Source organism: Gallinula chloropus (assembly GCF_964237585.1).
Source record: "Gallinula chloropus genome assembly, chromosome: 5".
NCBI classification, from domain to species: Eukaryota; Metazoa; Chordata; class Aves; order Gruiformes; family Rallidae; genus Gallinula; species Gallinula chloropus.
The window spans coordinates 74724672-74747035 of NC_140090.1; the positions used below are offsets into that span (position 1 = coordinate 74724672).

The 22364-nt window shown below is 40.3% G+C and overlaps 1 protein-coding gene across 1 annotated transcript in view; it reads right to left on the bottom strand.

The window, feature by feature from the left end:
• The window catches only part of PDZD8 (PDZ domain containing 8), a gene marked incomplete at its 5' end in the record, with an annotated part of 57928 nt that extends 36147 nt beyond the window's left edge, over positions 1 to 21781 (bottom strand). Inside the window, 2 exons of the mRNA XM_084264809.1 lie at positions 2857 to 2979; positions 20874 to 21781. Coding sequence (XP_084120935.1) covers positions 2857 to 2979; positions 20874 to 21781 — 1031 coding nt within the window. The remainder of the gene's footprint in view (positions 1 to 2856; positions 2980 to 20873) is intronic.
• Between the last annotated feature and the right edge of the window lie 583 nt (positions 21782 to 22364).

Here is a 22364-nt window from a genome sequence, read left to right on the forward strand (position 1 = left end):
TCAAGCTTCCTAAGTTTTGTAGGATGATGCTAAACTACTGATCTGCAAACCTAACAAGAATCTGTTATGGGCAGGTAAAGTACACACCAACCTTTAGTAACATGCTATTTATTGTCAGCTATGTAAAAGCAAGCTGGATTTATTTCCTTTACAATTCTTCCTTTTTTCTTTTTTAATTTCAACTGTGGACTTTATTTCCAAGCATTTTAGGAGTCAAAATAAGCCCAGTATTTCCCTAATCTTAAGAATGTCAAAAGAAGATTCAATATTCATATACTTAATAGACGACTCTGCTGCATGCTGAAGTCCACCCGAAGGACCCCATCATTTGAGAGGTCAGTCTCACCTACACTCTGAGGTATTTTACTGAAATATCTTAGGAAAAATACTTAGCTTAGGAAACCTTCCTTATCCCCAGAGGTTCTTTATTGAAACAAATGCTAATTTAACAAGCCCACTTCATTATATAGTTTTGGAAGAGCAGTCTCACCTAACATAAGACTTTAAAGACTTTCTTCATAATCCATTTTTGAAAAATTAGAAAAATTTAACAGCATATTCCTTGGATTTTTGCCTTTTTCTTAAAAACTTAATGTACTGACAGACAGCAACAATTTTGCAATGACCGAGTTCTGAGGGCACTGTACAATTTTCAACAGGTCAATCAAGAACTTGCAGAATGTATTCCTTATTATTTACACTAAAGCTCCCTTCCTTTCATTGATTTAATTTTTAAAGCATGCAAGCTTAACTTTTCTTTCAATAGCAGTGAGAAAATCAATGTAGAAACAAGTTCAAAAAGTACAGGTGTTTGGCCATGTGAAGAATATAATGAACTTAAACCAGACATTTAGCAATTTATTTTTTGTCCCTATCACTGTAGTTTCACCACTGTATTTGAGACTTAAGCAGGAGAAGCAGCAGATCCCTGTTATCAGAGCAGATTGAATACAATGTGTCAGGGTCAAACCACCACACAGTGTCACTGGCCAAGAATCCTACTCCAAATTCTGTACACAAGAATAGCTACTGTACTGAGAGAAGATAAAGACTTTCTAGGGCACTGAGCAAAACTGAAAATCACACAGAAATTGAAGTGCTCTTTTATTTCTGGAATGAGAATAATCATCAAGAAAAGTTTTCAGGTCTCTATTGCAGACCTGAGTGAGAGAGCTCTGTACTTCAGCATGCAGTGCTGCACGGAAGGACCACTGAGAACAGTCCCAGGCAACCTTCACACCAGCTCACATACAGTGGTGATGAAAGGAAAATCCATTGTTACTTTTGTATATTTCTTCTTTTACTACTAAAATCCTCTTCTTACCTTTCAGCATCTACCTCACTGCTATCTTCAGGTGCAAAGTAAGCAAGAGTATTTACTCACAAGGGGGGTCTACAGACAGCAGTTTTAATTGCTTAGTTCAAATAAGGATGGGATACCTGGAAGATGTAGGGAATTACTAGGGGACCAAGAGTCAGACATCTAAATTGAGAGGTGCCTGTTGAGACACAATTTTGAAGTGTGGATAGAGAAATTCCAAGCTGCATAAAACAGTTGGATTAAGTCAGACCTGAAGCTTAAAAAGACCTGACAAGCCAGCAACTGTATCCTCTCCCAGCCATCTGATAAGCATCTGTGACAGCAGAAAATACTGAGAGGTCAGATGATGTCAAACTGAGCAATCTGGCTTTTAAATGGAATGGAATGAAACACACTAGTGATGTTAGCAATGGTAGTGTTTCAGGAAAGACATAGTATTTAAAAGGTTACTTTCCAAACCAAGAACAACTGCATACAACTTGAGGTAGTTATTTGGGGCCCTGTGGTAGTAACAATGAAGACACCAACTGAAATTGAAGACTGCTTATGGCAGAAGGTCAGGAGTTCCCTTACCCAGTTCAGGTAAAGAGGAAATGCTCCTGGCAGCCAAGGAGTGCCCAGTCTTTTAGCATTCACAGAAAACATCTCATGAAGTTAGGGAGGCAGGTAAATTGTTACCAAGAAATCATCACTGTTCTGGCCCACACGATCCTTGGAAACAGAAAAATATACTCTGGAGATCCAGAGCACTGATAAACTACATTAGTACAGCAAATGCCTTTCAGAGTTGCATGAGGCTACGAGAAAACAGTGCAAAAAGGACCTAATATAGTAACACAACTGAAAAGAACTGGTTAAAAATAAAGAGTATTGCTGCAAACCAGAGGTTAGTTCATAAAGAGCAGAACGGCACATGACTAGATCAAAGCCTGAGCACTACTTGGATAAGATCTAACATAAACCAAGAACTAAGAGGCCTGACCAAAAAAAACACACACCAACCAAGAGCCCACACACCTTTTCTCCAGCTTTAAGAGAATAATTTTCTCTTCAATGAACAAAGGAAGTAGATTTTATTTCTTTCCATTATTTTGTTCAAAAAACAGAGAATAAATAATGCCTTATAAATGTTATTTGAATTAATCCAAGTAAGACAGAGCAGAACAATTATTTCCCTTTGCTTACAACATAATACAATAGGATAATTACAACATTTATTCTGTCCTGGAAAGAGATTCATAATTTGGTGTGCCAAAAAGAAAAAAAATAGCCCTTAGAAAAACAAATAGCAGGAGGCACAGTTTAGCTTGTAACCAGGCAAAATTCAGAAGAAAGGCAAACATACTCACCCACACACAAGTGCCTCCAACTTACCGCACCTTTCATTTCTTCATTTTTACTTGATTAGAGCTCAATCACACCACCAAAGCTGGTACTTTGTGAATCAGAAGAAGCCTGCAGCTATTATTACTACAAACTCCAACACAGCTTTCATGCAGCTTAGTCAAGAATGAGAAGAAGACCACAAAACATACCTCGTACATTCAATTAACGTGACTTTTAGTCGACCTTCTGTCAAAAGAAAATCCTGTATGCAGAGGTCTCGATCTTCATATTCGTCAGGGGGCAAGACTTGAAATGGAAAAAATGGCTTGAATCTGAAAAATAGAGAGGAGACTAACCTTAATTCAAGTTACATAAACAAGACTAACACACAAACTAAAAAAAAATCTCACAGGATTACAATCAATCTTAAACACTCTTAAAGAGAAACATCTCAATTACCACATTTATTGGTCAAAAGGAACCAGTAGAACCCACTAAAACTTTTTGAATGCAGAAGAGACTATATAAACACAGATTACTTCTCTGGAAGAGATTTTTGAGTTATATTTACCAGTGTAGCTAATTTTGGTAAAACAGAAAGCTGATTACAGAAAATGCTTATGATCACAAATGTGTTTTAACACAAGTCTTTTTGCAGTAAGCATCTTACCAGGTCTTTATTTTAAATTCATCTGCATCCCAACATTGAAAGACTAAAATATACTAAGACCCTAAAGCCTACATTTTTTTGACACTGCTGTAGTTACAGGACCGGTGCATCCTAGTGAACAGTACATTTTAGTTACACAGATTAATACTTCCCTCATTTTGTGGAAAACATTTGGTTGCTCTTTTCAGCCAGTCTGAATTAAAATAAAGATACCAGCATTCTAAATACTTGCCCTTGAGCTTCCTTTCCCTCATCACAGCATGTGATTCAAAGGAAAAGCAGTTCACGTTCAAGATACTAAGTGGTTTTAAGTGTTTTACACACGTTATCTCACCACATAATTCTCTCTCTTTGATTAGAAGATGCCAAGTTATAAATACGGATTTCATTCTTAAGTGACAGCGCTTCAGTGTCGGACACAGCCCCGATCTGAGGGAAGGAAGGAGGGGGAGAGGCTGCGCAGCTGCAGCCCCATCACATGGCGGACACACACATGCAACCCCAGCAGCAAGGACCACAACCCCACAAATCAGAGAAACAGAATGGAATCCACACTGGCACTTATATAAAAGTATTTGAAACACCACTTGCAGGGTATTCTTTCTTTCAGTTTGTCTTTATTGCTTCTACTTCCTAGCACTGCCCCACGTCTTGGTTTCCATCCTCGGTCACGGATGTAGCCTCCCAGTGATTACTTCTGTGGAAAAGACTTACAAATAGCAGGACACAAGCACCACTGCCTGCAGGATGTATCTGCCATTTCATGAGAATGAAGTCTTTCATAACTACTGTCTGCTCAGTCATCAGAGGCATCTGCTTGTCACATTCAGAGATCACAATATGTTCAGGAAACAGTCACATGGATCTGAACTGAAGAGTTTCAGAGATTCAAATAAATAATTAAGCGCCCTTTAACTGTCGGCACACTCTTCGGGAGGGAGCCCAACACTCTGACTGGAGACACTTCGTTTCTGTAGGAGCATCAGCCTCAGAAAGCCATGAGAAAGACATTTCTTTTGTTCTCCTTGTGAATAAATACAACTCAACACTCCAATTATTTTCCTGAAATCCAATTCAGCATCTAACTTTAATATTGCTCCAAGTTCCTGCCTCGTTAACTCCTTCATGAGGAAAACTGCTTTCAAATTGACCAAGTAAAAAATTCAATTTTAAATATTTTATTTCTTCTTTAAGTCTGTGTGAAAAATGCAACTCAGTAAATCTACAAGGCATATTTTACTCATAAGCTTCCTTTATTATTACAGAAAGTGTGGATCACAAGGGTAGGGACAATACCACCAAGAGGACCTCACTATTTTCAGTCTACAAGACTTATGGCAGGCCCTGAAGTGCCATTTTCAGTCTGCAAGACTTATGGCACTTCAGGGCCTGGCCACCTCCCTGCTCGGACCATCACAGCACACACCACCCCACACAGTTCTCATTTCAAGCACAAGCAAAGGCACCCTGTTCCTTTTAAGAAAGATTTTTTTATCCTCTCAAAATACAGACTTAGCTCAGATTTTTAAGCAAAAAAGGGAGAGTAAGCACACTGGAAATTAACGCTAAGTTTGGAGTGAATAAAAACTTGTATATTGAGGGGGTGGGTGTTCTAGCACAACCAATTTCTCAGTACCAGCAAAACATGTTTACAAGAACAAATAGTTTTCCATGGGAAACTACTGACCATCATCAGGACCCTCAGTGAGCTGTAAGATTTTGGGCTGGGGGATTGAGGGTGGTGTGTGAAACACAGATTTCTGAAGATGCCAGGCTCCAAAGTGTTGGCATTACTAAGGTCTTTCTCTTACGTATGTCATAAACCAGCCTGCAGGTTAGTTAGAAACAAACCTGGACAAATCTATTTTCAATACTAAAAATAAGAACAAACCCTAAAAAGCTGAACAGACTAAAATATGCCGGTAAGGTTGCACAACTCAAACCAAACATGTCATCTCTCAAGTAACTTCAGAACAAAGTGTTCAGAACAGCACACACTGTTCGCACACAACAGCAAAATAAGGATCAGAACAAGCCATTTATCTTGGTAGTTTTTAATGTTTAGTATAATTCCTAATTAAAAATGAAAATTGAAATAATGCAAGAATGAATTAAAGAGGAAAATATTCTAAAATTATCTACAATAAGACACAAAACACTTAGTAATGGACTTTGTGCTGTGCTAGTCAATTTTTCTACAAATATGGGATTAAAAAGCAGCTTCAACATCATTTCTAATTTACAACATGTTTGCATTCTTATCTCTGCAACTAATTTGCAAAACCCTTGGCAAAAACCCTAACACATTACCTATTTCCATCGGCATTAGCAACATATAGAGAGCTAAATATCCCACATTCAATGCATTTTTCATGTTTAAGTGCTGCTCTGAAGCCATCCAGTTTTATAAAATAGCAGTTATCTATTTAAGGTAATTTACTGACAGTTTGTACATTTCCAAAATTAAAGATCAGACAAATTACTATTTCACGCAGATTTCAATTACACATTAGATAAGCGACCTGTTGTCAGACTATTTAAGATAACCCAAATGTATTTGGAAAGGCTTTCCTACAGGGAACCAGTGAATTAATACAGACCCAGATGGCATCAGTTATACAGCAATACTCTGTTCTGACATGTTCGTAAAGCCACACATAGGCAGCCCTCAATCCACATTGGTTCTCCCATCTCTTTTTCCCCATAGAAGGGAAAGCCTACAAGCTACTCTACCATTTAAAACCACAATCACCAGTAATGAATGTCACTGAGGAGTGCATTCTTACAAAGCCATCACTGCTGCGATCTTGTCCGGTCTAGCAGGAGTGCAGCAGGACAGCAAGGGATGTTCTCCTCTCTGCAGAGGAGCCAGATTCCCCACCTCTGTAATACCTGATTTTCCTGCTTGAAAACAATCATGTTGCCAGACAAAAATGTAGTTTTGAGCTTTGTTTCATACAGAAGTGACAACAAAACACAGTTTCACTATGAAAGCAAAGCTGTATTTCACTGTGTTACAGTACCAAGACTAGGTTTTTACTAGTTACTGTGTTACAGTGCCAGTAACACAATAACTCTGTGGTTGAGACAAGAGATACCAACTCTATTCCCAAACCCAGCAGACTACAGCACTTTTGGTGATTCACTGTCTTCCTGTTCCAAATGATCCTTGGCAAAATCATCCTGGGCTCCTTATTATAACGTAGAGCTTGCTTTATTAAATATACTGTGTAAAAAAAAAACCCTCACTGTGACTTCTGTAACAGCTTTAAGAGTATATTTTACTGCCTTTTAACATTTAGTCCATCTTTAAAGATCGAAAGGCCACCAAGAAATGCCTTTGAGAAATCAATCACACCGATGAAGGAAAAAAGATCACGTAGCCTACTATTAAGCCTCAATTCAAAAGTCTATAAAGAAACTCTGACAGCAAACTAAACGCCTCGGCTCATGTCTGCTGGCCTCTGGCCTCACCACATCAGCAGGATCTGGCCAGTTCTGGAAGGCTGCACTTGTGAATGCCAGTTCTCACTTTGCAAACACTGAACAAAGAAAAACTGGTTCCTATTTGAGTGTCTAGATCTTTAAACACTCACTCTGTGCTCTCAGCTTCTTTTCCGAACTTTAACCAGTAACCAAAACAGCTAGCGGACCCTCATCAGTGGAGAGCAAACCCCTAAGCAGTGGTTTGCAATTAGTCCATTCGCTCCTGCAGCCTGAGAAAAAGCTTCCAAGCCACGACAATGATGTGGAGAAATCCAGGAGATGCTCCTGAGGGTGCATCTGTTGTGGAAAACATTACCAAAAGGTGTTTACCATGAATACAGTACCACTATAAACACTGCTGAGCCAGGTTCTCCAAGGCAGATTTTCACTGCATATATATTACACCCCCTTCAAGGGGGGGTTGCAATCCTGTCAGCTCCTTATTCTGCAAGGTCAGCAGGCAAAATTCATGCTCAAGTCACAAATCCTCGACCTACAAAGCGGCATTACATCAACTCAACCCACACATCTGAAAGCCTCCCTTGCAATCCCCAACTTGTGAAACAACACTAAACAACAATCAGGAGGTAGATGCTATGGGGGAGAGATTTTACTATCTTTAAGCCACATCTGTTAACCTTTTCTAAGCTTTTCACCTTTTCCAGAAAAACAAATAGGCACACTGCAGCTATATAAGAAAAAAGGACACCTTGCTTTAGAAACGCCTTACATTAGGTAATTTAAAAACCAATTGAAAACATCGTAAGTATCAGTCTCCCTCCACAAATCTATCATTTGTTGAGAGGTCTAAAAATCAAATAGCACACTTAAGAAAAGGACAAACCCCAGCATTTTAACTTAATATGATCAGGAATATCTACCAAGCTTCATGTAAAGTTTGAGCATATGAAAAAAACTTATTAAAAATATTTAAAATAAACTGTCAGGTAACAGAATTTTTTATTAACAAATAACAGAAAACACAAAGAACGGGAAAAATGTAATTTCACACCAGGAATTAGGGCAGATGGTTACACTGAAAATTATAATAAAGTTTCTTAATTAATACACAGGATTAAAGTTATACACTAAAATAGTGTAATACTGAGTTCTTCCACATATACAGCACAGCAAAAAACATTCGGAGAGTGCATTCACAGCCCCTTCAGTGGCTCATTTGCTCTCCTCTCACCGCCACCCTACTCAACCTAGATCAAAATCATATCTGAAAAAACAAGAACCACCAGCCCCACAAAACAACACCACACAGCCAAACCCAAGCAAATCAAGCTTGTTCCCTGCATTTTGGGTGTTTCAGCTCCTGAATAATGGTATTTTTCCTTCCAGCTGCCAACTCACCTACTTGGAACAAGACTGTAACTCAGCAATTTAGTTTTAGAAACGTCTGACCTATTTCCCCTTTAATTTGTGTTCGCTGTTCTGTGAAGATTGCTTTGTAGTCCTTTAACCAACTTGTAACAGAGGACAGAAGTCTTTTATGCCTTAGTTTAATTAACCTATTACCTAAATTAACCTTTCTTACTTAACTCCAGTATTTTTAGTCACATGAAGAAATCTATTAAGAACTGAGGGAAAATATACCAACTTATCTGACCAAAGATACCCACGCACTTACGTGTTCCTGTTCATTGCATCTGTTAAGAATAGCCAGAATCATGGTTTAAAAAAATTGTGAAGAGCTAAACACAGACAGGAACAAACTTCAAAAGCTTTCAGGACTTCATTTCCTACTTGGAGCAGCAGAAAGACTTACAGCTTCAGTTGTAAATGCAGAAGCTCAGATGTTTTAGAGCTTTTGCTAAGTAGTAAGAACATGTTTCTAGAATAAGTACTGGAAAAAATTTTAACTTATTCTCTGGTTTTATAAATAAGTTTGATATCTAAAACAGTGGTCTAAAAATTACTGGCTGTTTAGAACACATTAATCATTTGTATTACACAAATTCCAGTGCCACTCAACTGAGAGTGGTGTTTTTTTAAAAAGAAAAGCTCAAAACATGAACTTACATTAACTGAGCATTTAATCTTAATAAACAAGGCAAAATGATACTTTAAACCTCAGAAGAGCCCACCAGCTAAAAATGCAAGTATTTTTAGCATAAGGCTACTTTATGTATATTGCAAGTCTGAGAGTCTGGTTTACCACTAAGTAAAAATTAAAATCTAATGTCATATTGTGGTTAATAAAGCATCAATTTATGCAAATGTTACTGCATTTGAAGATTCCAGTATCTAAAATATTTTTGAAAGAGTAACAGTTTTGGGAGTACTCAAAAAGTTCAAACTACAGAACAGAACTCATTTTTCGTTTGCCTTTATCTGATCGACAGAAATACAAGTCATACTTGTATAGCTTCTAAACTATAAATTTCACAAAGATTGATTGACACCAGATATTTTAAGTCTCAAAAACCCTCTATTCTTACATTGTGTGTAATTTTAAGATTATTACCTCTACAAAAATTCTAAAGTATTACAACCCACTCCTAAAAAGGCACGATCATATCTGTATGTTTTTAAGAGTACTTGTCAGCTCACATTTAAACTTGTTAGCATTGGGCATTTTAATACAAACAATTTATAGAATTCTTTGCATGGAAGACATAAAAATGGAATTTATACTTTTTTTTTAAAAAAGTACATTAAAACAGAAGTACAGCCACTGTGGATCTTGCAGAAGGAATTCTTCAGCTTCCACTGATTTCTGAAGGCACAAAGCTGCAGAACCGTGTCAGCATTGTCATTACCAGGACTCCAGTAATTCAAACTGTACTCTTACTCAGTACAGAAATGTACTAATTTCAGCTTTACCCACACCCATGAAAAATCTGGCTTACAAACAACCTGAGAAGTGTTGCAATAAGAGAGTAGGTTTATTTTCTAGGAAATTTTATGGAAAACTGCAAATCAATTCTAGCACTCCACCCACTGTGTTACAGGATATTTTGCCACAGGCATATGGAGGCTCATACACATAAGTTCTCAATATATGAACAGTCACTTTTTAAAATTAAGATCTTTAAAAAAAAAAATGCAGTGAGGATTTTTTTTCCTCTTCTTCAAAGGTGTTTCACACATTTCCAGATTCTTTCTTACGGTGGTATCAGTACCTCTGAGCTCTCTCTCAAAGCAGGCACTCAAGACAAAGTTTAAGATCCATTCTACAAGACCAAATAAAAGAGTAAATGTAAATAGGCAAGTAGCTACTTCCAAGAAAATATTAAACCTTTTTCCCTGCTTATGTGACAGAAGTCATTGCAAATACAGCAAGGAAAGCCTCAAAGATTTGTCACTGCTGTCTGCATTGAAATAGCCAATAAAAAGAAAAAAAGAAATCTTGAATCAGGCTTATCAAAACTTTATCAGCACAAGATCAATTTGACCATGCAGAGATATTTTTGCATTTCGAGAATATTCATTTCCCAAATTCTATTTCACTAAGTACTGAAATAGCTTAGTTAACTCAATGCAGTCGATGCCTGTTTGATCTCCGAGTTTTCATATGGGCTTTTTTCACATTGTATGTGACCTAGCTGAAGCAAACTGTTGGTTCAAATTAAGAGTAAGAGATCAAAATCCTGCCATATTTCAGTCTTAGACAGGACAAAGACAAATTTTCTGTCTAACCAGAAAGCCTGAATCGCTGTGGCTCTGCTCCAAATGGAACAAGATATGCAGAACACGCTGTTGCCCACATAGAGCTGGGAGAGGCAGGTGTTGTTCAGTTTTTAAGGCATTCAAGGAGAAGAGCGGCAAAAGAAAAGAGAAAAATCACTCCCAAAACTCCCAAACAAACCCAAGCAACTCCAAAACTCTACCTCTTGAGCCAGTTGGATTAGAGCTCGGTTGCAGTAACTGATGCTAGCATAGCAAGACACTAGCTTTTTCCACTTCAGCGACATACTCTTCCATAGGAAGCCTCAATTCTCTCTACAAACATCATCTCTCTACATTCCTGGTCAGAGGAAAACAATGTTGATGTACTAGAAGCCTCAACTCTGTACATGACTCATTCATTGAGCTCAAGAGTATTAAGCCTCTGCTGTAAACGCTAGCCTATGCCCATGTGAAAACTAATGTCACTGCTTAGACAAAAATTAATGTTTTGCTGCTGCAAACAGTCTCTGAAAGCTGTAAACAAGAAAAAGCAGCTGTATCTGTTCTGAATTCTAAATGTGATAGTTTTTCAAGGTCTATCCTCACTCTGGTTAGTTTTCAACACACTCAAACTACAGAAGCATCTCAATCCACATTCATCTAGTCACTTCTGACACACAGAAGATGCTCCAAAGCACACGCTTAAAGTCTTCTGAAGGAGAGGGAACAGTCTAGCCCTGGATTAGCAGGATCACTTCCAAAGCTGAGACGACTGACAGTTCACCTTAAAGCTGTAAGCAGCAGTAATTAAGGATCTGGTTCACAGACATTCAGCTATTCAGACTGCAATGGTAGAAAGGGCACTGACAGACACGGGGGACACACATACTCATCAACCGTGTCCCCCAAGCAAAGGTGTCACCACTTGTGGGTCAAAGCATTTTATTAATGGGCCCATACTGTAAGCAAACAGGATTGAGTAACACAGAAGGTCAGTCTGGATGTGACCTGTGGCACCACAATTAAGTACAGGAGGGGCTTCTGAGATTAATGAACAAGGATTCACCCTGCATCACTGATGGCAAATTACAGCTGGGACTTGCGATAATATTTGGAAGAAGCAGTTGCTCAAGTTGCTTCCTGCCCACATCCCCAAAATTAATGTGCGTATTTTTTTCTCATTTGCCCTTCTTTGAGGAACAGGAGAAAGAAAAGAAAAAATAATAAATCTGTGTTTTTGTAGTATTGTTTCAGAACAATACCACTGACTAGCACTGCTATTCCCACCTCACCTCCCCTTGTAATCCACTGGGCTCTTTGCTTGGCAACATTAGAACTTGTTTTGCTTGTTCTACAAAAATCATATTAAGTTTTGTTAGTGAGTATGCAGAGTTATTTTTTAAAAAAAAATATTTTGGCATTTTCAGAGTCACATTGTATCATTTCCACTGTTTAATTACCTAGGAGTTATTCACCAAGTCAGACCATTCACAGCAGTGATTCAGACACCACCACAAAGCCCTCTGCTATGTCACTGCAAGACAACTCTTCTTATTTTATTTAGCTCAGGCAAACAGGAATAATGGTTTAAGTCAATTATCACACAAGTGACATTTATGTAAGAGTCCATTCTAATTCTTACTACACTATGGCTTACATTTAAAATACTACATAAAAAAGTATATTTGACAGGCTATTTTTCAAATGTTTTAGCATCATTTAAAGCATTTTACATATGCGTGGCATTAATTGCCATAATTACTAGTATCTTCATTGAAGCAACACTGGCAACCCCCACATAATGTACTTAATGACATACAAAAGCAGATCATGATATTCACACACGTTTCCTTCTGAATGGGCATTTTAAAAAAGGATGTTGCCATTCAAACTGATACAGGAAAACATGCTGAAGCTTAGCATTAAGACTAAGAAAGTCAGGAACAGAGTATGTAAGTGTTATGATTACCACTATATATCCACAGACAATTTACAAAATTATTTATTTATTTCTAGTATTTTCAAATGTACTTCTCAAATTGTCTTTGTAAGTTTTACAGTTAAAGCAACGCAGAATTGCTAAAAGAAACAGTATGCCCTAATGATTATCCTAACTTAATTGTATGCTGGGCAGATCTGGCAATTAGCTACTGTCTTTAAGTATGTGTAACCAGGCTGATTAACTCCTTCAGCAGCTGATCTCTGTAAGACATTCTTTATTGCAGACAGATTGAGGACTTCCTTCAAAAATGACAAAAAACATAGCAGAATCCCTGTATTTTCCATCACATGAAACAACCTTAACAGAGAGGGCTGGGTGAACTGCTCCTCACAGACCGATCTGCTGAACTATAGTGTACTGCAAGCCAAACTGGCAAATTAATAAATTGTAAGAGCAAGTTGTTCCCATGTTGTTATAATTCATTCTAGCCTTAGAACTGCTAGTAGGGAAATAAACCAGCCACGCAGCTCTCCACAGCTCAAGCCAGAGTTGAAAACAATTTCTGCCTTTCTCTCATATCACAAAAAATAAGGTTTGTGCTCTTTCTTTTCTCCTCCACTACATCTAGCATCCATTTGGCAATTTTTATAGCTATATACAGCCACAGATGAGCTAAAATGCTGCTGGGCTCCAGTTGTGTCCTGCAGTAAACACAAATGTACTCCCAAGTCCTGAGGGGGCTTTTTAACCCCAGCAGGGCTCCACAAGAGTAGAAGTCCTTCCAGAAGGAAGGGTGCTCAGGGAAACAGAAGCATCCAAATGGCTTTGGGCAGGTGTGATGCACAAGCTTGAGCTACCAAAACCAACATATACCCAACTTGCTGGGTAGAGCTATTTCAGAGCACCTATATCCATGACAATGCATACACAACCATTTCACTTCACCACACTGTAGAAACTCTCTCTGCAACACAAACTTATCTGTCAAGTCTTCACGGGAGATTTTTTTCACTAATTTATGAAATACACTGGCTGGGATCACTGAACATCTTGATTTCTAGCCTATATTCAACTGGCTTGTGGAACTGCTGCAGTCTGTTACGCAATGAAGGTAAATAACAACAGGAAAAGCTTTCAAAACTTGTGTGGACCTTACTTGTGTTTTAACCAAGATGAACACCATTCCAGCAGTAAATTCTTCAGTTTAACCAGAATCTCAGTGACTTCAGTAGAAACCACTCAAAGAAATGATTTCTAAATCTTGTGTTCAGCTTAGTAAGTCACAATGAACCTGACAAATGTTCATAAAATAATTGCTCCCAAATCCCATTCACACCACGCTGGCATCCACACTCATTTCCAAAATGAGAATTTATCCACCATTATGAATATGCCCTCTTCAAGCCTCAAACATCAAAACAAACACTTTCTGTTGAGCATAAAATATTGATATTCATGTATCACTCAGAATGGAACTTGCTCAAAGAGCTAATTGTTCCCAGCTAACACTTTTAATACCAGATCATGGCTTTCTTCTGGACAAAAGCACAGTTTGAGATCATCATGCAAAGATTTTTGTAGTTCCACAATTAATGGATTTTAGCAGACTGGGGTAGCACAAATTGTCTACTGAATGAACCAACCGTTCAGGTATATTGTCTCCATTCTCATTTTAGACAATAAAGCTTATTAATCCTAGAAATTTTAAGTGTCTTTTACTATTCTCTAAAGAAAAATACTACCAACAATAATCAAATGTTGAAATAGTTTTTAATCAAACAAGTGTGAACACGAACTACAAACACAGGAGCATATCGGGTGACTTCAGGCAATCTCTGCAGGAATGCAGCATAAGCAGTTTCCCATAGAAACCCAGTAACATGAAAGGACTAGCTCCAGTGGTGAAACCACCAGCTTGAGACTAAGCTTCACCATCACTGGAGCACCACACTCTTCTACCCCACTGACTACTAAAATCCCACCGTCCTAACCCAGCGCGCTTATTTATAAGCTTTCTGATCAAACAGTGTTTGCTATTAAAAAGATTAACCATTTCACATGCTTATATATATATATTAGAATAGGATAGGTTCCACAGGAGACTCATATTTTGTTATCAACTGGGCTACTAAGAGCTGTATTAGCTACCCATCTGTACAGGTAAATTCTGTGCCATATGAAGTAATCTCCTTCAAGGAGAATACGGTGTCAAGTTGTGTGTCAAGGTAAGGTCAGACTATCCACAGAAACTTACAGTCATAATACAACCTGTAGGTGACTCAGAAGAACTCCAGGGCTTGAACACACCTACCCACTACAACAGAGAGGCTCAGGGCCAGAGCTGGACATTTGTTAGATGCCAAATACACATTATACATACACAAAATACACAAATAACATACACATGTTGTGACCTTGAAGAAATGAGAAAATATTTGATGTTCCAGGGTTTGGTTTTGTTTACTGTGTCAGGTGCCTGCAGATCCATTTACCTAACTCTGTATGATTAAGAAAAACTACTTGTCCAGGTACTAAGATAACCTTCCAAGCATGAAACTACTGTCTACAGACAGACCTGCTGATCCTAATTATTGCCACTTCGCCATTAACTGGACAAGTCTTTGTGCTGGCTTCATTCAGAGCACTGTATCTGGAACAGTCCAAAAGCCCCCAAGTACCACAGTGCTGCTGGGCCATCAGATTTTGCAAAAAAGGACCCAGACCTGGGAATTTATTTTTTTAATTGTTTCTGTAGACTGAAAAATTTTTGCACCTGGAATAATAAGAAAAGTTTAAAAAGCACCTCCTCTTTCTTTTCAGCAGCAACAGGAATGAGAACTTTAATCAAACAAGAGTGCCTTACAGATTTAACTAGTCAGAGATTCTTATCACTACTACAGTACAGGACTACAATCTCCAGATCCTTGCCCTTTGCAGAATCTGTAGGGCAAGTAGGTATTTCTTATTGGCTGCTGATTTCAGAGGTTAAGACATGCTCACAGTCCCAGTCTCCAGGATAACTTCTGGTATTTCTCAGAATTAGTTCATCATATGAATAATATATACTTTTTTTAATTTTATACTTTTCCCAATAACTCCACTACCATATTATGAAGTAATTTCTATTCTAAAGCACACTTCAGATCAATAGGTACTTACATTACTTCTTAGCATACATTTTGCCAAAAATAAGAAACTGCTATGTAATTCTCAAATTGCATCCCATAATGATAAATCAAAATAGGCTTCTCTAATGGCTCTTCCCAATGAAACTCAATATAGCTCCAGCTTCCAAATAAAGCATAAAACTATTTAACATTACTAACTACATTGCAAATGATCAGCTCCAAAGAGAATTCATGTTCAAAGGTATCTCAGGAGGTCATCTAAATCCCAGATACAGAAATGTTAGAAGCAATGCTTTGAGAGATTGCTTCTAAAGAAGTCATAGAATCATAGAATCATCAAGTCATTCCACTCTGTGGTAGCACGCATTAAAATAAGCAAAGTATAGTTTCTCAAACAGGTTAGTATTAATACAAAGTACTTTTTTCATGTAATAAACTGAGAAACTAAGCATTCTTAAAATATACAGAGCTGAGTCACTGCTTAGGCAATACCTAATCTGCTTAGAATCTAAATGGATGAACTGTTGCATGACCTTAGATGAAAAAACCAAACAGCAGCTGTCAGTTTTTTTACATCATTGATTAAGAAATACTGGGAAATTAAATTCTGGAGGGACAATAGACTGCAAGTACTTCCTCCTCACCCTTCACACACACACACAAAGGACTTTGTATCTTCATTATGGCAAAGTGTATTTTTATTGTCTAGAAAGAGCCCAAAACCCATACCTCTCCAAAACCTACCCAAAGTAAGATCAGGACCTGTTCAAAACAACAAACTACAGCCAACCGTTAAGAACAGGCTAGACAACACAACATAATTAGTGTGTCTGTGTACCTGACATGATGGGTTGGGAATATCAAGGTTGCCACCAATAAGCAGCTTAATAATAGGCTAATGGGCAAGGTACAGCTCATTAGAGCTAACACAGATTAATCTGTGACTACTGCAACAGAAGAAGCAAGGAGATAGACACCTGAAATAGTCCTTATTATGTGTCTCAATACTAAACACACCATGGCAATGCTAGTAATTACACCTTATTATTAACAACTTTATCCTGCTATTAGCAGGACATGATAGAGAAAGTTAAAAACAACATGACCAATATTTATCATACTACTTTTAAATTAACTGAGTGTACACAATGAAAAACCAAAGGTTGATTCAGGCCTCTAGATAAACTTCACTTTGTGCTGATAATTAGTATCTACCATCCTGCTCTAGTAAAAGAGGCCCACATGAAAAATACACTGTCAAGTCAAGCTATTCCGACAGGCAAGAAAACCGAGTGCAGTTCCTGAGAGTTCTATCATTAAGAGATTTTGGGACAGACACAACTGGTGGGTCAGCAGCCACCCTGCAGAACATCAACAGCCGACATCACAACCAACCAACAGAGAAGTCAAGGCTTCCCATGTTCAAGCTCTACCCACTGGCCAACTTGTCTTAGAACAACAATAACAAAAAAAAAATGGTAATTTAAACAGTTGACTCAAGCGGAGTTACGGAGTATGTAAAGCCAAGTAAATGATATTTAAAATTCTTTGTTGCCTTACTGAGATTAGGGCTAAAAAGAAATCTTAACTCACTTATCTACTTTCAAGAGCGCACCAGTATGCACATATACTGAAGGAGAAAAAAAAACCCTGTCATTTTAAGTCTTCCCCACATCTGAACAAAAACTTCTCCGACCACATTTTCAGAAAAGCTTTTTGTACTTCTATTATAAAGTAACAGCAAATACATAAAGATTAGAAAGCTACTACTACAGCAGTAGCTCTTGCTACTATCAATTGAATTGCACAAACACTGTATCAAGGATGGGTTGGGGGGGGGAAGCCTACTATTCACTGAATTTTACCAGCAGCCTGGTTTCCAGAGACTTAACCAAATTCTACTATAGGAGATAACAATTACCATTCATTGGCAGAGCAGCTTCAAAACAGGGTGCTCTGCCAGACACAAACACATTTCTGAAAGAGCTAGAGAAAAGTGATTACACACCATTTGAATAAAGCACAAATTACTACTCATTTGTTTAGACATCAAGTGCATTCTGCCTTTTTCAATTAGTAGACAATTGCTTTTATGGAGAAAATTGTCCTTAAAATGCACTTACTAGTCCACACTGCCTCCCCCCATAGTCACTTAGGAGCACATCAAGAATGCAAGATGCCTTCTTCCACTTTAGAGCTAGAGTTAGGCACATCGCAGTCACTCCAAGCAATGGCTGATACAAAAGAGAAGGATCTTACTCATCACTGCTTTGCCACTTCAAATCCTGTACATAACTGGAAAGAATACAAAAGTATGTGTGCAGTCATCTGGCTGTAGCAGTGGATGGTTGGTACATGCATGAAGACACACCACTTTAAATGCAGTGTTTTCTGACAGCCCAAGGTCTGGCTGCACATCAGGAGTAGCTTGGTGTCTGTAATAGTAGATCACAGTCAAGAAATACCAAGTTTGATACTTTATCTTCCCTGTGTTACCAGAACTTTTGGAAACACTAAATACAATGAAAGATTTTATGTTAATGAGATAAGGAATGGGTTGTTAATTCTACATTTACTTTATACGGTCACAGTAAAAGTACTCCTAACTTAATGACTTTTTGCTTTGTTTTGATTTTGTTTGCAGCAGCTGGTTTTGGAACCAGATGATCTTTGAGGTCCCTTCTAACCCAAACCAGTCTGTGATTTTACAAATAAATAATGATGGGGGGAAGGAGGGAGATCAGCTTTACAGAACCTTACACAGTTATTGGATGCTCAAAATCAACTATTGGCAAAAGTTCTCTTACACCATTTGCTACCAAGTAATAACCTCCAAAAGTTCTGTAATACAAAAGCTGAAGAAAACGGCATATTTAAGTTCTTAACATTACTTAGCATCATCTTGAAACAAGATAAAACTCCTTTGTGGACTTGAATATGGAAACTAACAAGGTAACAACACAGTGCCCTTTTAACCAGCAGAAAAGGGAACTTGAGCACTCCAGTACTTTTGTTAACAAGGTTGTAATTACTGCTTTTCAAAGATTCACTTACAAAGTTACTTGAGCAAGAGTAGGAAGACATCAAAAAGCTTTTGAACTACCCATGGAAGTAAATACTGACCATGTACTTAAACAAAAAAAACATACAGGCCATAGGAAAATGAGAGGGATTAGCACATTCCCTGTAGATGAGAAACTGTTAAGCTTTAGGTAAGGTAACAGGTTATTAAGCAGTTGTGAAACTCTAACCTCTTCCTGCACACTCTTTATATTAAGGTACCATAAACCCAAACCAATGAATTCTTATAAATCTATTTAAAATATCAAGTCTTGTATCTTAACAAAGGGGGCTAGTTTTCCAAGCCAGTTATCAATACTGTCTAAACCACAACATCTCAAACCTCAACTATTCCACCACATAAGAGTTTATTGTCACTACTCAGCTGTTTCCAAATTTTGCTGTCTAGGGATCTACCTGCATAAATTCATGCAACGTGTGTTTTCAGCTGGTGTTCCTCACAAGCTTGGGCAACTGTGGACAGCTAACAGTACAGAGACAGCTAAAAGCTGCCACGCAGGGGTCTGTGTCCCCACTTGAAGCCTTAAAGTCAAAGTTCTAGACAGGTTAAGACACCAATGATGCAATCTCTCATCCTTAAGACAATTTTATTAATGCGCATTAAGCCCAGTGTCTTCACATCACAGAGGGTCAGAATGACATGTTCAAAACATGGCACAAAACTTAAGGTCAAAAGCACCGGGTATAGGGTTGGACACTGTTTCAATGAACATTTGCCATCCTGTGCAATAGCATTGCCTGCTATCTAGTGTGTAAAACCTGCTACAATAACGTATTTCCCTCTCAAGCATTCACAAATCCCCAACTCCTTACAACTTAAAGGGAATTAACTAAAAAATGAGAGTACCCTACTGCCCAGGTGCATTTCCCAGAGGAAAAATGAGGATATCTATCTTCGTCTGCTGAAGGGGAGGAGCACATCATCACTGGTTCCCCCAGGCACTCTCAAAAACTTGTCTAGAAACTGTTAAAGTCATTTGCTGTCCTTGCTCTTTCTAGGCATGCTGAGAGCGTTCACTCTGTGGCACAAGTGTGTTATCCCAGCCTTTCCTTCAGGCTCTTCTCCTCAATTAACAGCTTCAGCCTCTTTCCAACACAGTAAAAGAATGGAAGCAAACTTGCTCCTGACAGCTTCCCTGCTACCCAGGGATTGCTCTCTTCTGGAGAAGAATTCAGTACCTCACCATTTGAGAGGACCCTCATTACTCAAAGTCCTGACAGGGCAATAACTAGTTTCTTTACAGGTCTTGGATATTTTACACACCCACTTTCATGGTGAGTCTTGTAATGTGATTGCAGGAGAACCGGATGAAAAAAAACTTTACAAGTTACATCACCACAAAGCTAATTACACTTGAACATTCAAATAGGCATTTCCAGTTACGTCTGATGAATTTCAGAGAAAAGGCTTATTGCTGAAAAATGTGGTAAACAAAGCAAAAATCCTTACTTAACACATCATACAAGCTACAGAGAATAAACAGAAGGAAAAGGAAACATGGCATCTTAAGAGTGGTAAGGCACATGACAGAAAGGGAACATGGTACCTGAACAGCAGTAAGACATTCATTATCTTTCAATCAGAAATCAAAGTACAGATGCCACTGGCCTCATCTGCTACAGAGTTATCACTGAACATGTCATTATACTCACTATATAATGCAGTCTGTGCTGCAGTGTGTGAAAAAACACAGCACCTCACAAGACAAAAACACCCAAGGAGTCCCCCAAAGTTTTCCTTACCACAATAGTAGCAATACTTATGGACTTTTGGATTTTCCCAAAGTTACTGAAGAAATTCAGCAAACCAGAAAGGAAAAGGACACAATCATGGGATCCCAAAAATATGTTCTAGAGTGAATTCTGTCCCTTCTCACATCAAGTGACAACCACCTTGCCTCTGTAGGTAAGCGTAAGCCCAGGTGGCTCACCCATGACAGACTCTTTGGAGGACACCCCAAACCCACACGTAGAGCCATCCTTCTTTCTACCTTTCCCACAGGGAATATCATGGTCCTGTCACTGGACATCTGACAGGATCCTAAAACTTCCAACACCTACTAATTCTGCCACTTAGTTACACATAGTTTGGAGCATATCACAACCCCACTGTGCAAGTTTTTTCACCTATTATAAATGGAAAACAATGCTTACCTTCATGGAAAGCTTTTGATATCACACAATGTACAAGTACCTCTACTGTAGAGGTGCTAACAGAAAGCTCTTTACACCTATTAAGGGCAAAACAATAACCCTAACACACTCCATCCAGAGTAACATTGACGATGCTGGGCCTCTTACCTGATTTTATAATTGGGCAGGGTGTGCTTGCGCTTAATAACTTTCTTGAATTGGTTTACAATGATAGAAGTGAGCTGAGGCATAGGCCGCCCTTCAAACTGAGACTTCACCTCAAAGAGTATCACAGGGTCATCCATAAAAGAGAAGTACCAGTGTGTGAAGGGCTGGCGCGTGAAGACCAGCTTCAGCTTCCCCATCACCCGGGAGATTCTGACAAAAAGGTAGGCCGACTTGCCAAAGACCAGGTCAGCATCAATGGCCAAGTGGAAGCCACCATTGTACTCCAAGTCCACCTCAAAGCCCAGCTCCTCGGGGCAGCCCTCTTCATTGCAAACAACTGGCCGAATGAGCTTGACAGCTTTAAAGACGGGCAGGACATCACCGAGAGACACGTCCCTGAGGCTGAGCCCCTCCAGCACCTTCCCCGTCATCTTGGCCTGGAGCAGCTCCTCAAACTCCACCTTGATCTTCTTGGTGACCCAGTTCCTGACCAGGGCCGTGTCCCTGAGCTCCCTGAAGAGGAAGAGGAAGATGGCATTGAGGAAGTGGCACGTCTCCTCGCGGGAAGAGGGGGCTGGCGGGGGCTCCGGCTGCTGCTGCGGCTGCTTGGCGCCGGGCTCCGGGCCCGGGGCGGCGGCAGGAGCCGCGGCGGCGGCGGGCGCAGAGGCCGAGGCCGGGACCGGGCCAGGGGCCGGGTCCGGAGACGCTTGGCTGCCAGCCGGCTCCGAGCCCTGGAGGTAGTCCCTGAGGCTGTGGTCGGCCGCGACGCGGGCGTAGACGAGGCCGTCGGAGGCTCCGGCCGCCCCGGGGGGCTCCGGATTCTTCCTGTAGAGGAGCAAGAGCTGGAGCAGGAGCGTGAGGAAGCAGCCGGCCAGCGCCGAGAGCAGGATCACATAGACCAGCAGCATCCTCGCCGCGCCCTGCGCCGCGCCCCGAGCGCGCTGCCCTCACCGCTCCGCCGCCATGGCGGGGGCTGCGCCCGCAGGCCGGCGTTTAACGGCCGCGGCCGCCCGAGGCCGCCTCATCCGGGTCCCCCCACCGCCCTCTCCGCGGCGGCGGGTAGGAGGCGGGGCGCGGGCAGGGCCGGCCAACAGCGACGCGGCCCTCCCCTCCCTTCCGCGGGGCCTCATTGGTGGAACCGGGAAGGCTTCGCCGGGTACGTCGTCGCGTCGTGGAGGGCGCATGCGCATGGGGCGGGCGAGGGCGTCCCGGGGACACTCGCCGCACCCACCCGCGTCTGTCCCCAGCTGCCCGCTCCCGGGGTACACTGGCGAGCCCCCGGAGCGCCCCCCGCGGCCCGTCCCTGGGGCTGGGGGCTCTGTGTGACCGCCGGCCCCGCCCCGCCGCCTCTGCGGCTGGGTTCGTTCCGGCACTCGGCCAGGAGCAGGCCGGTTACGGGGGTCAACCCAGGTGCCGTTTAGTGGCGGCCGCGGAGTGCCCGTGAGACCCGCAGCATCACGGCGTGCAGGCGCCGCGCCCGAGCGGGGGGCG